Source organism: Tachyglossus aculeatus, chromosome 15 (assembly GCF_015852505.1).
Source record: "Tachyglossus aculeatus isolate mTacAcu1 chromosome 15, mTacAcu1.pri, whole genome shotgun sequence".
Taxonomy (NCBI): domain Eukaryota; kingdom Metazoa; phylum Chordata; class Mammalia; order Monotremata; family Tachyglossidae; genus Tachyglossus; species Tachyglossus aculeatus.
In genome coordinates this window covers 7,604,357-7,629,257 of record NC_052080.1, presented here as the reverse complement: position 1 = coordinate 7,629,257, position 24,901 = coordinate 7,604,357, and the positions used below count along the sequence as shown (strand labels likewise).

At 47.2% G+C, this 24,901-nt stretch overlaps 1 protein-coding gene across 6 annotated transcripts in view; it reads right to left on the bottom strand.

Annotated features, from left to right (window-relative positions):
- Positions 1–24,901, bottom strand: part of GPM6B (glycoprotein M6B) — a 102,860-nt gene that overhangs the window by 8,666 nt on the left and 69,293 nt on the right. For 2 of the 6 annotated variants that reach the window (XM_038757309.1, XM_038757311.1), the window contains exons 1-4: positions 23,697–23,791; positions 15,663–15,782; positions 4,711–4,897; positions 1,654–1,810 (exon numbers count right to left, since the gene is read on the bottom strand). In XM_038757309.1, the coding sequence (XP_038613237.1) occupies positions 1,654–1,810; positions 4,711–4,897; positions 15,663–15,782; positions 23,697–23,757 (525 nt within the window). In that variant the 5' untranslated portion in view covers positions 23,758–23,791. Of the gene's footprint in view, positions 1–1,653; positions 1,811–4,710; positions 4,898–15,662; positions 15,783–23,696; positions 23,792–24,901 lie in introns of those variants that run through there. The other 4 variants (XM_038757312.1, XM_038757314.1, XM_038757310.1 and 1 more) reach the window with 3 other exon arrangements.

Sequence of the window (24,901 nt, the reverse complement as noted above, 5' to 3'; positions counted from 1 at the left end):
CTGGATGCTTGAAAACGTAAAAATAATCCCCTCCCTCACATTCAATAAAAATACTTATTTCCTTTTAGCCTTGTTCCATCTTTACATTTCAGAGCAGCTTTGCAAGCAAGCAGCCCCTGACAAAAAGAAAAAAAACCCTCCTCACCGTGCACCCCCGCTTTCTCGGGGGCGATTTCACAGAGAACAGAATCATATTGCTTCACATTTTTTCATAACCTTCAGCCTTGACTACCACTTTTCAGAGAGCTTTGAAAAGCTGCCTCAAAAACATTGCTGTATTTATATTCCAAATGTACGCCTCCAGAGAGCATGTGGGCGACGACCATGAATTCTTTTAGTGTAACTTCAGTACTGCCATTTTCCAAGAGATGGGAATGAGGGCAAAAGCCTTATGATTATAACTTTTCAGACATGGCACAGTCGTGCTGTTACATAATTAAGAAAGTTGGATTATGGGAGGGGGTTTAGATGACGGAAACCTGAAACCGCTCTCTGGTCCATTTAAGGAAGTCTACACTTTGGTTTGCTCGCGTTTCACACAAAATAATCGCTCATCTCTTGAAAGAAACCTACAATGAGCCACATGTCCTGCATTGCTTTTCACTTGTCCAGGGTTTACCCCATAACCTGCCTGAAGAAGAGTCATGTTCCCTAGTTTGTTGGATTTTTTTTTTTTTAATTTTAATTCTTAGTGTCTCTTCAATAAGTGATTTTTTTGGAGATGATGGCAAGGACGCAAGAGTGCAAAGCCTCATCTCATCTTGGTCTGGGAACTTGCGGGTTTAACTCCGAGTCACAACCACGTCCCACACTTCCAGAGACAGCCTCTCCGGAAGCCCTCTGTCTCTGAGATGTTCTCAGTAAATTCAACGCTTCCAGGTTCATCGCTCCGTTAAAGAGCAAGTATTCCGGCAACATATTCCACTGAGGGGTCGGGGTGGGGAGGGCTCTCCTGTTCATAGCTTGCGAACAAGAATTTTGCTGCAATGGCAGTGTCCTTTGGCATTATAACGACATTGGGCGGGAGGAGGGGGCTGGCTCCGTTATCAGTAGATAATAGAGAAGCAGCGTGGCTCAGTGGAAAGAGCCCGGGCTTTGGAGTCGGAGGTCATGGGTTCAAATCCCAGCTCCGCCAACTGTCAGCTGTGTGACTTTGGGCAAGTCACTTCACTTCTCCGGGCCTCAATTCCCTCATCTGTAAAATGGGGATTAAGACTGTGAGCCCCCCGGGGGACAACCTGATCACCTTGTGACCTCCCCAGTGCTTAGAACAGTGCTTTGCCCATAGTAAGCGCTTAATAAATGCCATTATTTTTATTATTATTACAATGAGGATGCAAGACTTGTTCTCCCTCCAACTTAGACTGTGAGCCCCATGTGGGACGGGGGCTGTGTCCAACCTGATTATCTTGGATCTACCCCAGTTCCTAGTACAGTGCTTTGCAGAAATTAAGTGCTTGGAGAGTGCCACAATTATAATTATTATGGCTGTTGGCCAACTGTAGGAAGGAGAGATGCTAGACGAAACTTGCATTGGCATCAAGTTAATAAATGTCATTATTAAATAAATGTCATTATTATTACTATTATTGTTATCAGGGACCAGGCAGTGTGAAGTGGAGCAAATGGTTCCCATGACAGAACTGGACTCACCATTCCACTGATGCAGCGGCCGCAGGCGGTCGTCTTAAACTCACCATGCAGTTCCTTCACGGCACTTGTGGTATAAAAGCCTTCCGCCAACAGAATTATCCCATACAAGAAGAAAAAGGATGCAATTCCATAGATAACATACTGCATCAGCTGTATTCTGCAAAAAATAAAAAATAAAAAATAGGAAGTGAAAACTTGCATCCACTTTGCAATAAAGAAACTCCTAGTTAAGGTCAGATTATTTATTTAAAAGCCATCTTCCTAGTCTTGTCCTTGAAAAGAACAAGTGAGAAATAGAAGGGATCCTGAGAGTTCTCTTCCATCAATAAATTCAATTTATTCAGTACTGCTTTGTGCACTGTGCTAAGTTCTCAGGAGAGTACAACAGAGCTAGCTAGAAGAAACGATCCCTACTTTTAGATTGTCCGTCTCCCCCAGTGCATCGCAGGCTCCTTCAGAGCAGGGATAGTGTCTGCCGACTCTATTTTATTGTACTCTCCCAGGCACTTAGTACAACAGTCTGCACACTGTAAGCGCTCAGCGAATGCCTTTGCATAATTGATTAAGGAGCTTACAATCAAGCTGGGGAAACAGCCACTATGGTAATTACAAATTGGAGGAAGAAGTGGTCGAAAAGCAATGTGTACAAAGATGCAAGGAGAAATAGTGAGCTTAAGAGTGCCGAGATGACAGAAGGGAGGACCTGGAAGAAGAAAAGGTGATTGGGGAGAATGTCACGGAGGAGGGGGAGCATTTCGGAAGGTTTTTAAAGATAAGGAAGGTTGGGGTCCGGAAGATTTGAAAAGGGAAGGCGAGCAAGGCCCAGTGAGGGCTGTTAGCAGCTGTGGTATCTGTTCCACTCTGGCCACGGTAAGGACCTTGGTCCACAGGATGGAGTCTGGGGTGCTCAAAACCCATTTTCTCGGTAAATGAGTGGGCTCCAGACCTACCTCAGAGCAACAAAGCCCACAGGCCCCGTGAGCTCCCTGGATTTTAGACCGCATCGTTGGAGAGAAACATTACTGGCTTCTTGGGTACCTGCCAACAGCAACAACCTGAACCACAGATAAACCCCTCAAGGGCAAGGCCCGGAGGAACGGAGGATGTCCCCAGAAGGGTCTACAAATTCTACTGTAAGCTCCCAAGTACTTAGTATAATGCTCCGCACACAGTAGGCATGCAAAATACGGCTGATTGAAAGCACTTCTTTCTTAGCGGCTCTGGCCTAAAGGACCAAATGAAACTCCAGGATTCCAAGGGGAAAAGAATCTGAAAGGAAAGAACGACAAAGGGAAGGAGGGGTCACAGGGGTCATGAGAAGACATCTCCGTCTTGCAAAAACTTGTATGCCGAAATCATCTCACCAGCAATGGTCGTACGCTTCTTGTGGAGACCAGCGGTTCCTCCCAGTTACTCTGGCCGGGTTCTGGGAGGTGGAACCTTTGACCAAACTGGGATTCTTTAAAACCGGCTTTTGGCCTGTTAACTTTTATCTGTAAAAATGGGAATTTTTTTTTTTTGTACTTGTTAAGCACTCATTATGTGCCAGACACTGTACTATGCGCTGACAGATTGAAGCTAATCAGGTCGCCTGTCCCACAAGGGGCTCCCAGTCTTAATCCCCATTGTGCAGATGAGGTAACTGAGGCACGGAGAAGTTAAGTGGCTTGCCAAGGTCCAACAGCAGGAAAGTGGCAGAGCCCATATTAGAACCCAGGTACTTCTGACTCCCAAGCCCATGCTCTATCCATTGGGCCACACTGCTTCTCTACCATTAAATCCTACTCTCTCCTCCCTAGATTATGAGCCCCTCGTGGGACAGCGACTGCATCCAACCTGATTATCTTGTATTTACCCAGTGCATAGTACAGTGCTTGGCACCCAGTAAGTGCTTAACAAATAGCATAATAATCATTATTATTATTACTTTTGATAAGTGGAAGTCCTCAAATACTTTTCTGACTAGTGGAAGTTACCCTAACTCACGTCCCTTAGTTTTCGTTTTGACTTGATAGAATACATTCTTTATAAACCAGCAATGGTTTCTTGTCATGGGGACCAAAAAAGATTATGTTAGCCAGCCAACTCACCTCACCCCTCCCCTGGGCCCAATTATGGCAGGGGAGGGGAGGGAGGGGGTTTGGGGAGGGGAATAGGTCTCTCCTGAAGGTCTCAGCTATAATAACTTAGAACAGTGCTTTGCACAGAGTAAGCACTTAGTAAATTCCCCCTTCTAGACTGTGAGCCTGCTGTTGGGTAGGGATTGTCTCTATATGTACTTGTACTTCCCAAGTGCTTAGTACAGTGCACTGCACACAGTAAGCGCTCAATAAATACGATTGAATGAATGAATAACTGTGGAATCTGTTAAGCACTTACTATGTGCCAAAACACCGTACTAAGCGCTAGGGTAGATAAAATGCAATCAGGTCAGGCACAGTCCCAGTCCCACATGGGGGTTACAGTCCACGGGATCCCCATTTTACAGATAAGGAAACAGATACAGAGAAGCTAAAAGTGACTTGCACAAGGCCACACCTCAAGCAAGTGGTGGCAGGGTCAGGATTAGAACCCAGGCCTCGTGACTCCCGGGCCTGGGCTCTCACCAATTAGGCCATACTGCGGAAAACCTCTAATGCAACTGAGCAATAACGATAATGACGGCATTTGTTAAGCGCTTACTATGTGCAAAGCACTATTCTAAGCGCTGGGGTGATGATGATGATGATGGCATTTATTAAGCGCTTACTATGTGCAAAGCACTGTTCTAAGCCCTGGGGAGGATACAAGGTAATCAGGTTGTCCCACGTGGGGCTCACTGTCTTCATCCCCATTTTACAGATGAGGGAACTGAGGGACAGTGAAGTGATTTGCCCAAAGTCACACAGATGCCATGGTTTCAGTTCCACTGGGGGGGGGTGATCCGCATCCCAGTTTCCTCCTGCCTCTCTCCCAACCTGGTGAACCTCTTTCCTCACGCTACAGAAAGCTGAAACTCATCCGACAACAGGGGCTGAGCCGCCGGGGCCGGGGGGAAGGGGCTGGCCCGGCACTTACACCTCGCTCAGCAAGGCGTGGTCACTGCTGTTGGTGGAAAAGTGCTGCTCCAGGATGGACACGGTCCCGGTGAGCGCCACGTGTCCGCAGCCGCAGAACAGCGCGACCCCCGAGAAGCAGAGGATCGTTGCCACCAGCGAAGCATACGGAACTCCTCCCAGGCACTTGATGCAGCATTCGAAGCAACCTGAGCGGAGGAAAGAGAAAACAAAGGCACCGTCATTGAACAGAACAGCACGTGATTCTTAGGGAGTGTGTGTGTGTTGGGTGGGGGGGGGGGGGGGAGCACATTCATTCTTCTTCTCTAACGTTGAATGGTGGTATTTGTTAAGCGCTTACAATGTGCCAAGCACTACTCTAATGCGCTGGGGGGATACAAGGTAATCAAGGTTGTCCCACGTGGGGCTCACGGTCTTAATCCCCATTTTACGTATGAGGGAACTGAGGCCCAGAGAAGTGAAGTGACTTGCCCGAAGTCACACAGCTGACGGGTGGCGGAGCCGGGATTAGAACCCATGACCTCTGACTCCCAAGCCCGGGCTCTTTCCACTGAGCCGCGCTTCACTGTCCAGTTCAGTGTCCGATTGATAATAAATACGATTGATGATTGATGATGATGAGCCACACTGCCGTCTCTGCTTTTTTTCAACTGGCAGCGACTTCTGTGGAAAACCTCTAAGGCAACTGAATAATAATAATAATGATGGCGTTTGTTAAGCGCTTACTATGTGCAAAGCACTGTTCTAAGCGCTGGGGTGGATACGAGGTAATCAGGTTGTCCCACATGCGACTCACAGTCTTCATCCCCATTTTACAGATGAGGTCACTGAGGCACAGAGAAGTGAAGTCTGAGGCCCAACGTCACACAGCTGACAGTTGGCGGAGCCGAGATTTGAACTCATGATCTCTGACTCCCAAGCCCGTGCTCTTTCCACTGAGCCACGCTTTGCTGTCCAGTTCAGGGTCCTAACCCCCCTAACTCTTATGCCCAAGGCAGAAGGAGTAGAAGGCTCAGATCCCTTATGGTTGTACATATTTATTACTCTATTTATTTATTTATTTTACTTGTACATATCTATCCTATTTATTTTATTTTGTTAGTATGTTTGGTTTTGTTCTCTGTCTCCCCCTTTTAGACTGTGAGCCCACTGTTGGGTAGGGACTGTCTCTATATGTTGCCAATTTGTACTTCCCAAGCGCTTAGTACAGTGCTCTGCACATAGTAAGTGCTCAATAAATACAATTGATGATGATGATGATGATCCCTGGCACAATCCAAAATGGGCAGTGATGAGGCAGCAGAGTTCGCCAAAAGTGGGAACACAAGGAAGTTCCCAATCCCAAATTCCTCCTGTTTCGCTCTTTCCCGGAGCCTTTGCCCTTACGGAGAATCAAATGCTGTTGTTCACTTCTTGTCGTGCAATGTAATGAGAAGCAGCCTGGTTTCGTGGACAAAGCACAGGCTTGGGAGTCAGGGGTTGTGGCTTCTAATTCCGGCTCCACCACTTGTCAGCTGTGTGACTTTGGGCAAGTCACTTCACTTCTCTGAGCCTCAGTTACCTCATCCGTAAAATGGGGATTAAGACTGTAAGCCCCACGTGGGACAATCCGATAACCTTGTTATCTATCCCAGTGCTTAGAACAGTGCTTGGCACATAACACTTAACAAATACCATTATTGTTATTATACTATTACTACTACTAATAATAAGTAATAATAATAAGTAATAATAATTTCAGAAAACTAATATTTTTGAACCTTAAGGTAAATGGGCTCAGTCTTTAACAATCAGATACTCACATTCAGGTTAGCTACAAAAATTCCCTCAACTAGTTAATGATTAGGCTCTCATTTGACAGTTATTGGATCTGGTTTACTTATACTTTACTCGTTTGGAGGCATGGGACCCAAGTCATACAAGTGGAGGAAAATACTGAAGGTGGGAAAGAAAAACAGCTTTAAAAACATGATAGGAAAAAATGAGAAGCACCATGGCCTAGGGGAAAGAGCCCGGGCCTGGGAGCCAGAGGACCTGCATTCTAATCCCAGCTCTACCACGTGCCCGCTGTATGGCTCTGGGTAAGTCACTTCTCTTCCTCAGTCACCTCATCTCTAAAATGGGGATTAAGACTGGGAGACCTATGTGGAACAGGGACTGTGTCCAACTTGATTATCTACTATCTACTCCGGCAATTCATTTAGTGCCTGGAACATAGTAAGCCCTTAACAAATACCAAAAAAAAAAAACCCCAACCCAAAACAAACAAATAAAAAAACCCACCATGAGAACTTGATAAGTCAACTAAAATGAAACCCTTCTCAAATTGGGGAGAAAAGCTAACCCAAAACAAACAAATAAAAAAACCCACCATGAGAACTTGATAAGTCAACTAAAATGAAACCCTTCTCAAATTGGGGAGAAAAGCTCCCACAAGAATCAAACATACATCTGAAGTAAATCTCCTTTAGAGATGCTCAATCTGCCGGGGGCTGATTTAAAGTTCCTGAAAGGCCCTGACAGAAACCGGCCTTGGGTTTTCATTCATTCAACAGTATTTACTGCGTGCCAAGCACTGCAGTCAGGATGGTCACAGTCCCTGGCCCCCAAAGGGCTCGCAATCTAAGAAGGGCTTGGGGAGAAATTGTTACTTCCCAATTAAATAGACATTTCCTTCCTGTAGGAGTTAAATGCCAAGAGAATGATGGGATAAAGCACGGCAACTCTTCAGTGGGTCTGACCGCCCCTGCCCCCACCATCTGTTTAGAGTCTCCAGACCTTTAAGTAAATGGATTCTCCAGCAACTCAAGCTTAACTACATTATGACGTTTAAGGGCGATCAATGCCAATTCATTACTCGGGAGCAAGGGCATTACGCCAGGTCAGTGTCCCCGGTGCCTGGGATTCATACACGGGATGGAAAATCCACTACGAGCACACGTGCTTCGTGTCTCCACTTCTCTGACCTGGCCCCATCAAACTGACCAAATTCACCATTCCGTAAAATCTCCCCTCCTAGAAATGCCAATCGGAGGAATTGGAGCTGAACCTCCAGAGAGAGGCAGATCCTTTTGGCCTCACGGTGAATGATCCTTGCAAGTTCCAGGTAACAATAAGGAGGAAGTCCCAGGGGCCTTCTCAAGATTTGCCCATCAGGCTTATCATCTGACCATCCTGCTTGCCCCCATGACCGGCACGTTTAGCATACGGAATGAGCCTGGAGAAGAGCAGTCTGTGAAATGCACACAGCCTGAACCTGGAAGCTGGTTCAAAACCAGATGTAAGATGGTACAGTCCTAAACTTGGTTCAGGTGACAAAGCCAACGGCCATAGGTGAGGGTTGGGGGTGAGAACGGGCTTGAGGATCCTGCTTTTGGCTGAGGGGCGGGAAGCGGAGCACAGAAACCCTCAGGCTCCGCTGAGGTTGCCACCGTCACTCCTGAACAGGTGGGAGTTTTCGGCACAACCGGTCTCTCTTCTGCAGTCCCTGAAGGGCTACTTTGGGCCTGGTGGTGGTGGACAGAGTGATGGGTAGAAGCGCCCACACCCCCTGCTCTGTCCCTATCTTGCCTCCTCTCCCCATCCCTTTGGCTAGAAGCTCCTTGTCGGCAGAGAACATGTCCACTAACTTTATTGTATTCTCCCAGGTGCTTAGTACAGTCCTCCAGAAACAATAGGTGCTCAATAACCACCAGTGATTGACTTTACCCTCATTTTACCCCCACTTAACACAGAGACGGGTAAAAAGCTTCGAATTTTGGAGGAGCTTTGACCCTCTTCCTCCTCTTCCCTTTCCTTCCTCTCTAGGTCTGCCAGCCGTCCTCTTCCTCGCCGCCCCACTCCTGCCAAACCGACCGGCTTCAGGGCCAGCCTGGCTCCTAGTCTCGGCACTCCTTCCCCGCTTCCTCCCCGCAATCCATGCTTTGGTGATCACGGGAGGCAGAGCCGGGAAACCTTAGTGCTGGAGAACCTTTCGGATTCTGGGTTCCTTCTGCTGTACCGTGAAATCAGTCGGCCACAAGTACAAGTCCTGTTCCTTCGGGACTCCTCCGACAGAAACAGCTGAGTGTCAGTCACCCCTTAGGGGTGATCGTCCTCAGCCCAGCGACTTGTTCTGTTGCCATTTCAACACAGTCTTTGGTCCCGGAGGGTCCTGGTGTTCAGTTCCCTTCAAAGCGAACATCAAAGCCGCTCTCCCGAGCAGGAGGCAAAGTGGGTTTGGAAGAAAGATGCTACTGAAGAACACTAATTTCTCCCCCGAGCAAAGCTAAAGGTCACTTCCCAATTTGGATCTTCTGTACGGTAGACAGGACACCCCATGCCGTGGGCCTAGCCGGCCAACCGGCAGGGAAGACCAAGGATCCGGGAGTTCTCCTGGATAACTCAAACATATCACACCCTCTCAGCAGCCGCTCCTCCTCCCGGATTTTGAAACTCAAGCCAACGCTTTCAAGTCCCGGCCTCCGCGGGCAGCTTATTTACAGCTGGCCGGGTCAAGGCTCGCCGGAGCCCTGGCCACCGTGCGGGGTCTCCCGGCCGGGGGCGGCACAACTAGAGAACCCCTTTCAATGCCTGCCAACAGCCACGATTGGTTTAAGCTTGGGGCAGGGAAAGTTGATGGGAAAAGGCTGCTGGACAGTTGACCGCCTCCTCGGGCTCAGTTCCGTGGCAACGGGGAAATGGCATTTCTCCCTCCGAGTGGTCCGAAGCTGGGTCGTCCAGCCTCTCAGATGCCCCTCCCTCCTGGCCGTGCCCGCCCCAGGCTGGAAGGAGGATCGTTAGAGTCTATTTGCTCTCTCTCCCAGGTGCTCTGAACAGTGTGTGCTGCACAGTGCTAGCGCTCAGTGAAAACCACTGAGAGCTGAACAAGTCCACAGGTAGGTTCCAGCTTTGATCAGTGCTTTTCTTAGCCACGAACCTCCCCAGGCTTCACCAAACCAAAAGCCGAGTTAATAACGTCAAACGTGAACTGGATAATTAAACTAGAATTTCCTCCTGAAAGCTGTACGGTCAGTGCCTGGGCTGCCGGTTCACTGTTAAACTAATTCTTAACAACTCCAAAAACATGAGACAATTTTGTTGTGCTAAAAATACACAAAATATTAAGCCAACCAACCACTGTATAGAGAGTAGCAGTTTTTTGATTTGTACAAATACTCCCGAGGCAGTTACATTTAAACCACACACACACACAAAATAAAACACATCAATGCATCTAGCTCTTGGGAGTATTCATTTGGTCCAAAGCATCCCTAGAACCTTTTGTACACAACAGGCAGAATAAAAACATTTTTTGTCCTCGGGCTTGTGGACTGAGGTTGCCATGGAAACGAGTTAATAACAGCCCAGTGATGTGCCCGGAGCTGCCTATGTTTCTGGCTACAGATTTAACGCACCCTTAGAAGAACGGCCAGTTTAAACAAGGGTGCAGATTATTCCCTCGGGAATGAATGCTACTAGCCGTCCACACAAATACATCCTCCCCTGGACCCCCCCGTCCAAGCTCACAGCCTCCCTTTCCCCAAACCGGCGCCCCGCTTCCCCCCTCCTCCCCACCCACCGCCATGGCCTGAATATTTCAAAAAGGGAAGGAACAGGGTAAAGAGAAGGAAGAGGAAGACAGCCAATCACAAGGCAAAAGAATGGATAAAACGACACTTGAACAAGTCGTTCCTTGTTAATAACAGTTGACATGGAGATGACTTCGGGAATGTCTGTCTTCCCCAGAGAGATCATTGCCCCACCTCACCTATGGCTCCGTCTGTCCTCTTCACGCGACTGCCCCCGAAGCCTTGCCTAGGATGAACCCATGGCAACGAGGAGCACTTTGGCCTAGACGAAAGAACCCAGATTTGGGAATCAGAGGACCTGGGTTCTAATTCTGGTTCCGCCACTTGCCTGCTGTGTGATCTTGGGCAAGTCACTTAAATGATCTGGGCCTCAGTTTCCTCACCCAGAAAATGGGGATTCAATATCTGTTCTCAGTCCTACCCAGGACTGTGAGCCCCATGTGGGACAGAGATTGGGTCTGACCTCCTTATCTTGTATCTACCCTAGTTCTTGGCACATTGCGCACGCTTAACAAATAACACTTATTATTATCATTATTATCACAGCAAGTCTGCAAGATGGCCATTCCAGCTCCAATCTCTCTCCAAGACACAAAGAGGCAGGGAAGAGAGAGAACCTGTTGCTTCTATCTACAGTAGGAAAACAGGGTTTGAAAAGAGGGCCTATTTGGATTTGAATCATTAATCAAAGGTATTTATTGAGCATTTACTGTGTGCAGACCACTACACTGAGTGCTTGGAAGAGTTCAATAGAGGGGGAAATACATGCACACAAATAAATAAATTATGGATGTGTACACAAGTGCTGTGGGGCTGAGGGTGGGGTGACTATCAAGTGCTTAGAGGGTACAGAGCCAAATGTATAGCTGGCACCGATGGGACAGGGAATAGAGGACACGGTGTCAGTCGGGGGAGACCTCTTGGAGGAGATGGGATTTAAATAAGGCTTTGTAGATGGGGAGAGTGGTGGTCTGTCACAGGTGAAGAGGGAGGAAGTTACAGGGCAAGGGGTTAGCGGAGTGATAATAATAATAATAATGATGGTATTTGTTAAGCGCTTACTATGTGCCGAGCACTGTTCTAAGCTCTGGGATAAGTATAAGGTTATCAGTCTTAATCCCCATTTTACAGATGAGGTGACTGAGGCCCAGAGAATAATAATAATAATAATTTTGGTATTTGTTAAGCGCTATGTGCAAAGCACTGTTCTAAGCGCTGGGGGGGATACAAGGTAATCAGATTGTCCCACGTGGGGCGCTCAGTCTTAATCCCCATTTTACAGATGAGGGAACTGAGGCCCAGAGAAGTGAAGTGCCTTGCCCAGAGTCACAGAGCTGACAAGTGGCAGAGCCGGGATTAGAACCCACGACCTCTGAGTCCCCAGCCCGGGCTCTTTCCACTAAGCCACGCTGAGATCAAGGTACAGCGAGTCGGTTGGCATTAGAGGAGCCAAGTGTGCGATTTGGGTTGTAGTAAGAAACCAAATCTGCTACAAAGTCCACGCAAATACCAAAAATGCCTCTGCAGGTGGGTTTAAAGGTCTAAAGGCATCAACAAACAGTAAGAAGAGGTGAGAGGGTATTGTGTGTCAACCTTGTGTCAGCCAGGCCCGGCACAGGACCCCAAACAAAAGCCATCAGATCCCTTTTGAAAGCCCGGGGAGGTCCCAGAAACCGTCACCAAGGCTGGGAAACAGAACCCAGGCTCCCCATGGCCTTGGATTTGGGATCTAAGCTAGCATTTACACATTCTGACCGTGGCTAACAACAGAAAACATCTCAACCATTTCAAAAGGAACATACCTCAAAAATAAATAAATCAACACATGGCCAGAGAAGAGAGAAACTGTTAGTCTTTGATACAGCTGTGATAAATGTACCAGCAATAGAAGGAATTAGACCACATCAAAAGAAAACTGGGAACAGTCCCCTAGACCTCCTATTAGCTAAGCTTTTTTCCCTTCCAAGTGAAATAATTCATGGTACCAGGAAGACCTGGGCACGCTTTATTGGGAATAACATAGCATCCAGATAGTAGGTCAATCACACCATTAAGATCCAATCCGTCACCAAAGCCTGCCAGTCTCATCTCCGCAACATCGCCAAGATCCACCCTTTCCTCTCCATCCAAACCGCTACCCTGCTGGTTCAATCTCTCATCCTATCCCAACTGGATTACTGCATCAGCCTCCTCTCTGATCTCCCATCCTCCTTTCTCTCCCCGCTTCAGTCTATACTTCACTCTGCTGCCCGGATCATCTTTGTGCAGAAATGCTCTGGGCATGTTACTCCCCTCCTCAAAAATCTCCAGTGGCTGCCTGTCAACCTACGAATCAACCAAAAATTCTTCACTCTCGGCTTCAAGGCTGTCCATCACCTCGTCCCCTCCTAACTCACCTCCCTTCTCTCCTTCTCCAGCCCAGCCCGCACCCTCCGCTCCTCTGCCACCGCTAACCTCCTCACCGTGCCTCGTTCTCGCCTGTCCCGCCATCAACCCCGGCCCACGTCCTTCCCCCGGCCTGAAATGCCCTCGCTCCGCACAACCACCAAGCTAGCTCTCTTCCTCCCTTCAAAGCCCTACTGAGAGCTCACCTCCTCCTGGAGGCCTTCCCAGATTGAACCCCCCTTTTCCTCTCCTCCTCTCCACCCTACCTCCTTCCCCTCCCCACAAGCACTTGTATTTGTATGTACAGATTTATTACTCTATTTTACTTGTACATATTTACTATTCTATTTATTTTGTTAATGATGTGTATATAGCTTTAATTATACCTGTTCTGATGACTTTGACACCTGTCTACATGTTTTGTTTTGTTGTCTGTCTCCACCTTCTAGACTGTGAGCCTGTTGGGTAGGAACCGTCTCTATATGTTGCCGACTTGTACTTCCCAAGCGCTTAGTACAGTGCTCTGCACACAGCAAGCGCTCAATAAATACGATTGAATGAATGAAAGATGGACACTTACTGTTGAGCTATACAGCATCAGTAGAACTGTAGAAGGCAAAACAGTATAGCAATTTTAAAATCCCAGAGCCCGATTTTCGCCGGGCCTATGTTTCCTCTCTGGGAATGGCTCTGGCACTTTGGGAGAAGCTCCAACGCTCTTTCCCACCTCCGGGTCCCATTCTCTCTGATGGTCTGAACGTAATCCTCTACCTCCCAATTCACATCGTAACAGGAAGGCAACCGGTACCCGGGGAAGGTGGGACTGCATGTAATTCCTCTGTTTAACACACAAACAGCACAGCTTTTGCTGCTCTAAATAATACCGGGATGTATCTCCCTCCCTTTGCCCACTGAACTAGCAGAGAAGGAGACAAAAAGGAGATGAATATGGTGGCAGGGGGAAGAGACCAGAGGCTCTGAAAAATCCAATTCCACCTACTGTCCACTCATGAAAAAAATAGTTAAAACCCACCTCCCCTGAACTGCATTTTTCAAAGAATTTTAAATCTACCAAATATTCCAATATAAACAAGGGGCTTTTTCAATCCCACAACTTAGATACACTGTATTTTTATGGCAGGTAGTTTCCAATGGAAGGAATTCATATGGGCAGGAAATCAAGGGGAAGCCCAGCGAGAGGACATCGCCACACCTGCAACAGGAACTAGGAATACTGAGACCTGCTGGAATCGGCCTCTGCCCAGCGATTACCCCCTAGTTCATCCCGTAAAGTGACGAGACCCCGGAAATCAGTGCCAGCGCTCTGTCATATCCAGGTCTCCCCCTGTCCCCATTTAAGGAATCCCAGGAAAGAAGCCGCTCCCCAGACAGGGAATCGGGCAGCTGCCCCCGGCAGTCTCATTCCGGAATGGGCATTCCGGATCGGAACACAGCGCACGAGGAGGCCGGTGGTTTCGGCGGAGGCAGGATGGTAGAAGAGAGTCGGGGTTAACTACTCTGCCAAAAGTTTTGCTCTGAGTTAAAGGCACTTTAGGGCACTAAATCAGTTCTCCCAGCTTCCTTCCTTCACTCCTCTCCCACCAGGACTCGGCCCACACTCTTCCTTCCTTTAACACCAACCTACTCAGGATAATCTCGCTCTCCCTCCCCCTTTACATCTGACAGGCTACTTTCTCTCCTCCTCTTCAAAACCTTTCTAAAGGGACTAATTACCTCATCTCCCCCTCTTATTTCCCACCCTACTGACACTTCCACACTTCCATCTCACCTATGCATTAGAATACTCACCCCTTAAGCACTGAGCTCCCCATAACCCTCTTATTCCCACAGTACTTATGTACATAAATTGAAACTCTGTTGCTTCCCCCTACCTGGAAGTTATTTTAGTTGTGTGCCTCTCCAGCTTGACTGTATATATGCTCCACTGTACAGGGATCTTGTCTACCTAATCTACTGTATTCTCCCAAACACTTAACACCATGCTTTACCCAAAGTAGGCTCCCAATAAATGCCACTGGTTGACTGAGCACCATTACTCTTGCCAAGATGCCACCCATGCTGTGATGAAACAGCAGTCAAGGCTAAGTCAACGGGTCCAATCAATCAGTGGTATTTACTTATTTTTCTAATGGCACTTTTTAAGCTCTTACTATGTGCCAGGCACTGTACTAAGCGCTGGGGTAGACACCACAAGCTAATCAGTTGGACATAGCCCGTGCCCCACATGGGGCTCACAGTCTTAATCCCCATTTTACAGATGAGGTACCTGAGGAACGGAGAGGTGACATGCCCAAGATGACACAGCAGACAAATGGCAGAGCTGGGATTAGAACCCAGGTCCTTCTGACTCCTAGGCCATGCTCTATCTACTAGGCCACACTGCTTCTCTAATTCAGAGCCATGTCCACCCTGATCGTATCTACCCCAGTCCTTAGCACAATGCTTGGGACATCACAAAAGCTTAGCAAATGCCACAATTATTATTATTATTATTATTATTATTATTATTATTATTATTTCCCTCTTGATTCTACAGCAACCATCCCTCTCTCTCAGTGGACCACAAGATAAAATTGTCTCTTTTCAAAACAAAGCAGGCTCTCTCTCAAAATGGATCGGGGTGAAGGAGCAGTTGGCAGGAGGCGCCCAAAGACTGCCTGTGTACTTCCATGTATTTAGTCTGTTTTCTGAGCTCAGGTCAGTTAGCCCCTGTAACTGCATGACCCAGCCTGGCAAACTTGTTTGTGGGGTTGGGGGGATAAACACAACGGGCTCTCTTCCAAAACGGTGGGCCGGGGAATCAGCGGGATTACCGAACACCACCACGGAGCACAGTGCGGGGAAGGAGGGAGACCCACATCGGACGATCCATAAGTGATGTCTAAGGGACGAAGCACAACAGGAGGTAAAACAGAAGCATTAGAGCAAATCAGTTCCTCGGGCTTCTATTCAGAAATCACCCCCACAACTTATTTACCTGGTGTTCCCAAAGGACTAACACTGCCTCTCACTGCTGGCCCACGATGGTAGTGGTGTGGCCTTGAGCTCCGGTACAGCCAGCGGTACCTGCCAATTTCCATTTCTCCTCTGGTGATCACTGCCAATTTCAGGTGAGAAAAAGTCAGTGTCCCCAGCAATGACTTCTGCTCAGTATATTCATTTGCTTATTTGAAAATGAGAGTAAAGCATCCTGAACAAAAAATGCTGTTGTCTCGTGTCTGAACTATAGTCCATCTGTAGCAACCAAAGGGGAAAGAAAAAAAAGAAAAAGAAATCAACCGATACAGATGTTCCCATTCTACTGTCCAGACCCCACTGCTGGTGCAATTATTAGTGTTTACATCTCCTTCTACGCTCTTGTATTAAATTAAGCAAATAAACATCCCAGGCTTTTGCAAACACAGCGATCATTAAAATTCTCTTCCAAATCTTTCCTCTCTTCCTCCCCCTCCCACTTCTGGCAGACACTTGTTCTGGAACAAATATGTGGCTTCTCACAATAATGTTTTCTTTTCTGCTTTATTTTAAAAATCTCTAAAGCCAACAGACCCAGATGATTATTGGCAGCTGTGGAGTCAGAGTTGCCTAAAGATTTGCCTGCTGAAAAGACTCATGGTTCTCTCCATGGTGAAGGAAATAAGGAAATTATAGTTTTGCTTTCCCAGGACCCCAATGTCAGTGGCTGATCCCTTCGCAGACTTGAAGCGATCTGTAAACTGAGAGCACCTAAAGCTTCAGCCCTCCCCGACATTAGGAGATGTAAGCAGGAGGGGGTGTCTGCTGATCGGTTTCCCCTGGCGATAATTATAATAATAATAATAATAATAATGATGATATTTGTTAAATGCTTACAATATGCCAGGAACTGTGTTAAGCGCTGGGTTGGATACAAGCCAATCGGGCTTGACACAGTCCTTGTCCCACGTCACAGTCTCGATCCCCATTTTACAGATGAGGTAACTGAGGCACAAAGAATCAGCGTGGCTCAGTGGAAAGAGCACGGGCTTGGGAGCCAGAGATCGTGGGTTCAAATCCCAGCTCTGCTGCTTGTCAGCTGTGTGACTTTGGGCAAGTCGCTTACCTTCTCTGTGCCTCAATTACCTCATCTGTAAAACGGGGATGAAGACTGTGAGCCCCAGGTGGGACAACCTGATCACCTTGTATCGTCCCCAGTGCTTAGAACAGTGCTTTGCGCATAGTAAGCGCTTAACAAATGCCATCATTATTATTATTATTATTGACTTGCCAAAGGTCACACAGCAGAGAAGTAGCGGAGTGGGGATTAGAACCCGTGACCTAACTCCCAGGCCAGTGCTCTAACCACTATGCCACGCTGCTTCTCTGTAAATCCCTCAGGATTCAAGAGATCTTCAATTGGACCATGTGGTAGAATACTGGGTTGCCAGGGTAGCTGCCAAGTATATAATCTGCAGACACTTTTTTATCTACCCCAACGCTTCGTACAGCGCTTGACTCAAAACAAGCGCTTAATACCATTATCATGAGAATTATTATCACTATTATTATTGGGCCGGAGCTCGGGCAGTGGGATTGCAAATTGCCCACGGATTCCCAGGCGGTCTGTAAAAGCAGGCTACAATTTGTCAAGCCCGGGCAAAGATTTTGCAGCAGCCCGGGGGCCTTGGGGTGTTGGTGGCGGCAGCAGGAACAGAGGGTTCAGCTGAATGTGTTGTGGCCTGTGAGCAATCTGGGGGCGGTGGGCTGCGAGGCCCTGGAGGGATGAAAGCGGGGAGGGTGTGCTGATGTTCCATTAAGGGGAGATTGAGCCCTGAACGAGCCCCGGGACGAAGGTGACATCCCATCCGTCCTGACCCCAAAGAAAGGGTCAAAGTCATTCTCATTTCCGGCAAATGGCCCCGAGGCAGAGAGGGGAAGTTCGCTCAGCAATCAATCGTATTTATTGAGCACTTACTGTGTGCAGAGCACTGTACTAAGCGCTTGGGACGAACAAGTTGGCAACATATAGAGACAGTCCCTACCCGCTGGTGCACCGGGGCGCCAGGCCAAGACTGGGGTGGCTGCCGAGGGCCGTAACAAAAAAAATAATGATTACGGTATTTGCTATGCACTTACTATGTGACAGGGACTGTACTAAGAGCTAGGGTGGATACAAGCAAATCAGGTTGGACACAGTCCCTGTCCCATGTGGGGCTCACAGTCTCAATCCCCATTTGACAGATGAGGGAACTGAGGCCCAGAGAGGTGAAGTGACTTACCCAGAGTCACCCGGCAAACAAGCGACGGAGCCGGATTAGAACCCACTTCTCTGGGCCTCAGTTCCCTCATCTGAGGTTAGTACAGTACCTGGCACAGAGTAAGCACTTGACAAACACCATAATAAAATTGCTACTATCATTACCCCATCTTGGTAATGACAGTCACTGGCCACGCAATTGGCTCCTCTTGGATCCTTGTTGGGGTTCTTCTTCATCATCAATCGTATTTATTGAGCGCTTACTATGTGCAGAGCACTTCTTCTAGGAAAGGGCCGTAACACCCCAGTGTAGCCTGAGAAATCTGCAAGTACGTCTTGGAGTCCTACTGTGCCGCAAGCATGGAAGGACAGCAAACTGATTCTTACAGAACCATTCTATTTACTCTGCACACAGTAAGCGCTCAATAAATACGACTGAATGAATTTACTAGACACCGTCTCTGTTGACTGAAAAAAAGAAATCCGTGGCTCGATACCCTCCAGAAATAGCACGGCATTCCTGCATTCTGCGAGAGAGCTCATCCTTCACTCTAGTATTACCTATTGCCGTTTAAATATGTCACTATGTGAAGGAAACTCCTGTTCTAGTTAGGATCACACAACACTCTCCACATGGGATTTGCTCAAAGAATGGTGTACATCCTTTAGCAACTCTAAGGCAAAGCCAGTCTATAAAAGAGGGCATTCATTTCACTGCCAAAGCCATCATCAGCTCTTCCACCTGTTCGCAGACACAGCCGGAGGAATGGTACACTCGGTTTTTCTTATTTTGCCTAAATTGCCACGTAGACGTGTTGAAGAGAGGAGAACGAGGAACTAGGGAGCCTAGAAAATTATAGACTGAGCATTTTCTACTCCAGTCAAATAAAGGAAGATAAAACAACGCTGAATGCCTTAAAGGTGGCAGAACTATTCCCAATGGGAATGGAATAACTGCGGTAGAGTGGGACATTTAAGGTGAAAGGAGTGGGGCTAAGTGAATGTTGCACCGATTGGCATAGGCCAGCTTTTCCACCTCAGATTTCAACGCAGAGCTGTGAAACCAAGCCAGCTCATACCCACCACATATGCCCACCACCATCTGGTACTCTGTCCCACTCGCTCAAGGGGGGGTCCATATGTCCTATCTTCCGGTGGTCACCTCGGCTAAGCACCGCAGATGAAATCTTGCGGTAAAAAAGTAGCGTTTTACTCCTTTCTTCCGTTCACCTCTCTCCCGCCTTAATTAAGCATATAAAATCTGAAAGCTGGATAAAATGGCAAAGATGAGACAGAGTGGATGGTGAATCGTGGCCAGGCCCTCTGGTACTAGCATTAAATCTAGTCTACTTGTCTTTTGTTGTCCGTCTCCCCCTTCTAGACTGTGAGCCCGTTGTTGGGTAGGGAACGTCTCTATCTGTGGCCGATCTGTACTTCCCAAGTGCTTAGTACAGTGCCCTGCACACAGTAAGCGCTCAATAAATATGATTGAATGAATAAATAAAAACCTGAATCAAAGGGCAAAAGTCTATATTCTCACCTCGGTTTTTTCCACAAGTGGAGCAAATGACATTTCCACAAAAAATTCCCCGTTTAAAAGGCCGTATTTGTAGTTTTTGGGTGGGGCGGGGGGGGGGGGGGGGTATGAAGGGGGGTATTTATTAAGTGCTTAATATGTGCCAGGCACTGTACTGAGCCAGATTGGACACACTCCCTTGTCCCACATAGGGCTGACAGTCTTAAATCCCCCTTTTAAAGATAAGGTAACAGACATAGAGAAGTGAAGTGACTTGCTCAAGGTCACACAGCAGACAAGTGGTGGAGCTGGAATGAGAACCCTGGTCCTCTGGCTCCCAGGCTCAGGCTCTTTCTAGTTGGCCATGCTTCTTCTGAGCGTGCTACTTCCACATTTTACCTTTCTGTGGCTAGAAAAATCAATCTGGTACCTGTCACCTGTATTAACAACTCTTAGAAACTTCCATCTGGTATCATTTTATGCCCTAATACCATAAAACTACCTTAGGGTTTGCCTTTGACATTCTAAGTAGGCACCACTGTTCTCCCTAACAATTCCATATGTTGACTTTTATTTACTTCAAAATCTTGTTTAAATAAACGAAAAATGAGCACCTCTGCTCCGTATTAACAAAGCGTGATGTGTTCCTTCTGTTACTGATTAAAAGTAGCTTTTCCCATTGCCTATTGATTGCATGTCAGTGAATCAATGGCCCCTCGATCCTTGTGGTTTGATTTAATGTTACACCTACAGGATAGAAACAGTCACACATGCAGTGATTTGCCCTTTCTCAGCCCCAACTCTGAATTCACCCACATCACTCTGAAAAAAATATTTGAACTTGGTACCTATTTTGGTTTTTACCATTCTGTTGATGCCTGTCATCTGAGCTACAGGAACTTAATAAAAGAAAAACGAAGACATGCACCTATTTTGGTTTTTACCATTTTGTTGATGCTTGTCATCTGGGCTACAGGAACTTAATAAAAGAAAAACAAATACATCCCCAGCACTTATTAAGGATTATTAGTTTGTCTGGGTGATGTTTAGTTTTTGATTGTAAAAGTGGCAGCAGCCATTTTGTGGGGGTGGTTTGTGGGGCAGTGGGGAGTCTTTGTGAAGAACTATGAACTCCACAGGAGGACTAGGAATCCTGTTGAAGTTGGCTTGGGGGACGACTCGGGAGGAGGAAGTGGAAGTGTAGGAAGAGGAGGTGGAGAGTGAAGAGGAGGTGGAGAGGGAAGAGGAGGAGGGGAAAAGAAGAGGGTGTGAAGGAGAGGGAGGAGGGAAAAAGGAGGAAAGGAGGAAGAGGAGGTGGGTGAGGAAGAAGAGGGGGAGGAGGTAGAAGAGAAAGGGAAGAAACAGTAGAGGAGGAAGGAAAGAGGAGGAGAGGAGGAAGGAAAGAAGTAGAAGAGGAAGGAAAGAAGAAGTAAAGGAGGAAGGAAACAAGAAGTGGGAGAGAAGCAATGGAGGAGGAGGGGGACGAAGTAGAAGAAGAGGGAAGGAGGAGGTAGAGGAAGAGAGGAAGGAGGGAAAGGAGGAAGAAGAGGAGGAGGGAAAGGAGAAGGTGGAACAGGAGGGGAAGGAAGAAGAGCAGGAGGATGAGGAGGAAACAGGAAAAGGAGTCACTCACCTGATGTCATCCTGACTGAAAAAAAAGTATTTAATTTTGAACGTGGCTTGTAATCATTGTGCTGGCCATCAGAAATCACTCCTTGGGGGTCTGTCTACTCGGGGGGGGGGGGGGGGGGGGGGACGGACGACGAGGTCATTGGAGAGAGGAAGAATGTGACATCCAAGTCAATGCAGTCACTGACCAGGAGGAAATGGCCAGCGAAAAGGAGGAGGAACCAAGCAGGAGAATGGATGTTTATGGACAAGATTTAAAGGATTACATTTGGTAATCACTTCCCCCCGGGAAAAAAGAAAAAAAAAAGAGTAGTTTATCTGTTCAAGAATTAGAACAATGCATGCTCTGTGTGCAACTGTCTCCCATCTTTAGAAAACTTCATTAACCTTTAACCTCAAAAAGAGGCAACATAAACTTGCATACCTCCTGCAACCCAGTTTGTGAGAGAATGTGACTGGTATGTATATACTAAGTCTAAATAGTCAAAAAAGGAAAATAATTAGTTTCTCTTGAAATGGAAACTCAGAATTCTGTAGATCAAGTAGTTCTGTAAGATTTGGCTCTGGGCAGTTGGCATATAATCATGTTCATCTAACTGAAGATAAATTACCAGAACCTTGTCCAGTTCACTATTTATGGTGACTGGACCATGATCACCATCGCCATTGTTAGGGACCAGAGACTTACGTGCCCTCTTTCATGCACTTAAGCATGCAATATAATGTCTGCAGATAGACTTTTGTCCTTCTCCATTTTGCAGTGGTTGCAGTGGCTACATCCAGAATTTCAACACTGCTTCAAACCCCCGGCGTGCTTATCACTGAGGCAAATATCGGACAAAACTTTACTAAGTTAGTTCAGCTTTTCCATGGGGAGCAAAACAAGACTATTCTGCTTCTAGACTTTCAAAACTCATCGTTGTGTCAATCGACATGAGTGCTAGATTTATATCAGCCCTCATTTTCCAGGACAGGTTGTCAGGGAAAAGGCTTCGGTTTGTGACAGGTGCTATGACTGCATGAAATCAAACTTCCTAGCATGTAGCAATGGCCAAAATTGCTACCATGATGGGGAAAAAAGCTTCAAATACTTTAAAATTGTGACACCGACGCATAACTTGTTCAAAGCCACCTTGATTTTGATTATATTATATAACTCCCGTCAAAAATGGATTCAGACTAACGGCTCTCAACTGCATTAATGAATAGTTCTATGCTCCCTATTTGTAACGGGAAAATTTACACTTGTACACAGATTAGCTTCTAAATGCAATCCATGTTTTCCATCCTCCCTGCCTCTTCTCCCTGTTTGCCTTCTCCTCTCCCACTGCCCGGCAGAGAGCTTAACAGGGCTGGCTCCATCAGAGTCGTTTCGGTGCATTTGGCAAGCATGCTACCTGCATGATAAAATCCTGGTTCTGTAGTCCTGCAGCAGTGAGCTTTAAGTCTGATCTCAATTGGGCAACACTGGAAATACAGGGACCCTGATGGTTCATTTCCATCCATGATGATCTGGTGCCAGGTTTCACTGTTTTTGAATATCTTTTGATTTATGTAGGAAAATAAAGGGCTAAACTGTCCACTCTGATGGATATTTTTTGCTTTGGTAAAAAATAATGATGCAACAATTTTGATGAATTTGTTCTAGACAAGGGAAACTCTGAAATGGCAAATTGAAATCTACGCCCTCTCGCCAGGACCATATGGGCTGATAAATAATTCATATTTGTGACTGGGGCCTAAAGACAGCCATTGTCTAGCTACCGTCAGAAGGCCGTTAACAGGATAAATAACGCGAACAGGACTTCTTTTCTACCAGAGATTTATCTCTTCGTAGGACTTATTGGTATTACTCTAATCTTCCATGATCTGCCAGTCCGCAAATGATACACTTTGCTGTGGTCGGTAAAGGCTATAATCTAATGGTTCTTGTGGATTTGAATCTATCCTGGGCCCACTAAACTTCTGTCAGTAAAGTCACCTGTAGCCCACAGATTCATTAAACCTTTCCGCTCCCTGCCATTTTCTTGCATTGAAATCATTAGCTGATCACAGCTCTCATTCCACCCCTGGCCCCCATCGAAGCAGCATTTATGACGGATGACCAAAATGGTCCATTGTGCCTTACGCCCCTTTCTTTAAAAAGCCAAACCCGCCAAGCATTGCGGGGCGAAATATCCAAAAGGCCCAAAGAGACAAAGGAAAATCATCCCCTCACTCCCTGGCTTGCCCTTCACCAAAGGTACTGTTGAACATTAGCGGAGAATCACATGCAATTCCATCACCAACCCTGCGAAGACGTTCGTCCCCAGTGTGCTGTGTTTAGAGAGCTTTTCTCTTTTTTTAATAGATATTTCTTCCTCAACCTATTTACCCATTGTGATAAGCTAGTGGAGTAGCACACCCTCCCTGCAAAACACCGCTATCCGACTGTGATGCATGTAGGTTTGAAGAAAACAAGAACGCGGAGGGAAAGGACCGCTGCCCTATTAATTTGCCTCCAGATGAATGCGAAAGGTCTCCGACAGCTGGAAGATGCAGAAACAATTGTTGAAGAGCTGCTCTAAAAGGCAGACCCAAACGACCCCTACCCCTTTTAAGCGCCCTGGGTGAAAAGATTTAAACAGGCTATTGTTAAGAGCCCGGAATACCTTTTTTCTCTTGGCTTTGTTCTGGGTTTTCTTCTGCTGCAGTTTCCATGGCTGGCTTCATACCATCCACCAAAAATGCCTTCCCCAACTTCCCTCCCCCCAAAAGCAAACCCTCTCTCCCCCCGCCCCCCTTTCTTTCTGACTCTCTTCTTTACAGCTGCGGTGATTGAGTAGCTCGGCGCGTCGCTACAGTAGGTTGCGGTCCTCTCCGAGATGCCCAAGTCTTGTCAGCTTCGATTTCACTCTGCTTACTGGTCCATAGAGATGCCTGCTGAGCGCGGGACCCAGTCGTATGTCATAGAGGATCCCAGCTATGAAATAGCCCTTGGGCTCAGATTGTGTTTGGAGTTTCTTCCCATCCCAGCTGCATTCAAAGGGGCTTCCTCACCACCCTTTCCCCACCGCCCCCCTCGCTCCCCTTTCTTCTGTCCCCAGCTCGCTCCCAACCTCCCCTCCTTTCTCCTCTCCAAAGCCTCCCAGTGAATGTTAATCAATTCTCCGGGGCGAAGAATAGATTTGTGACATCAGAAGAGGGAAAGTGTATGAGAATGAAAAGAGGTGCCCCCTCCCCGCCTGCCGCATGACTCAGCTATGAAGCTCACCCGGCTCCGACACGGTCTCTAAGGAGTGTGTATGTCACCGCACAATCACAAGGCTCACTTTCCCATGGGACCCGGTTATTGTGCCGCTCGTTTTGATTTATTCCCTGTGCCCTCTGCTCTGGCAGAGCACACCGGCAGGATTGCCCATCACCTCCGCTTTCTCCGGGCGGGGATCCTCTTCACCAACTTTGTTGTACTCTACTCTCCTAAGTGTTTAGTACAGTGCTCTGCACACAGGAAGCATTTGATAAATGCCACCGTCTTAAGTAATCATCATCATAATAATAATGGTATTTTTAAGCGCTTACTATGTGCCAGGCACTGTACTAAAAGCAGGGGTAGAAACAAGCAAATGGGGTTGGACAGAGTCCCTGTCCCACATAGGGCTCACAGTCTTAACCCCCATTTTGCAGATGAGGGAGCTGAGGCCCAGAGAAGGCAAGTGACTTGCCCAAGGTCACCCAGCAGACAAGTGACTGAGCCGGGATTACAAAACACAACCTTCCGACTCCCAGGAGGCCCGTGCTATCTATCCACTATCATCATCATCATCATCAATCGTATTTATTGAGCGCTTACTGTGTGCAGAGCACTGTACTAAGC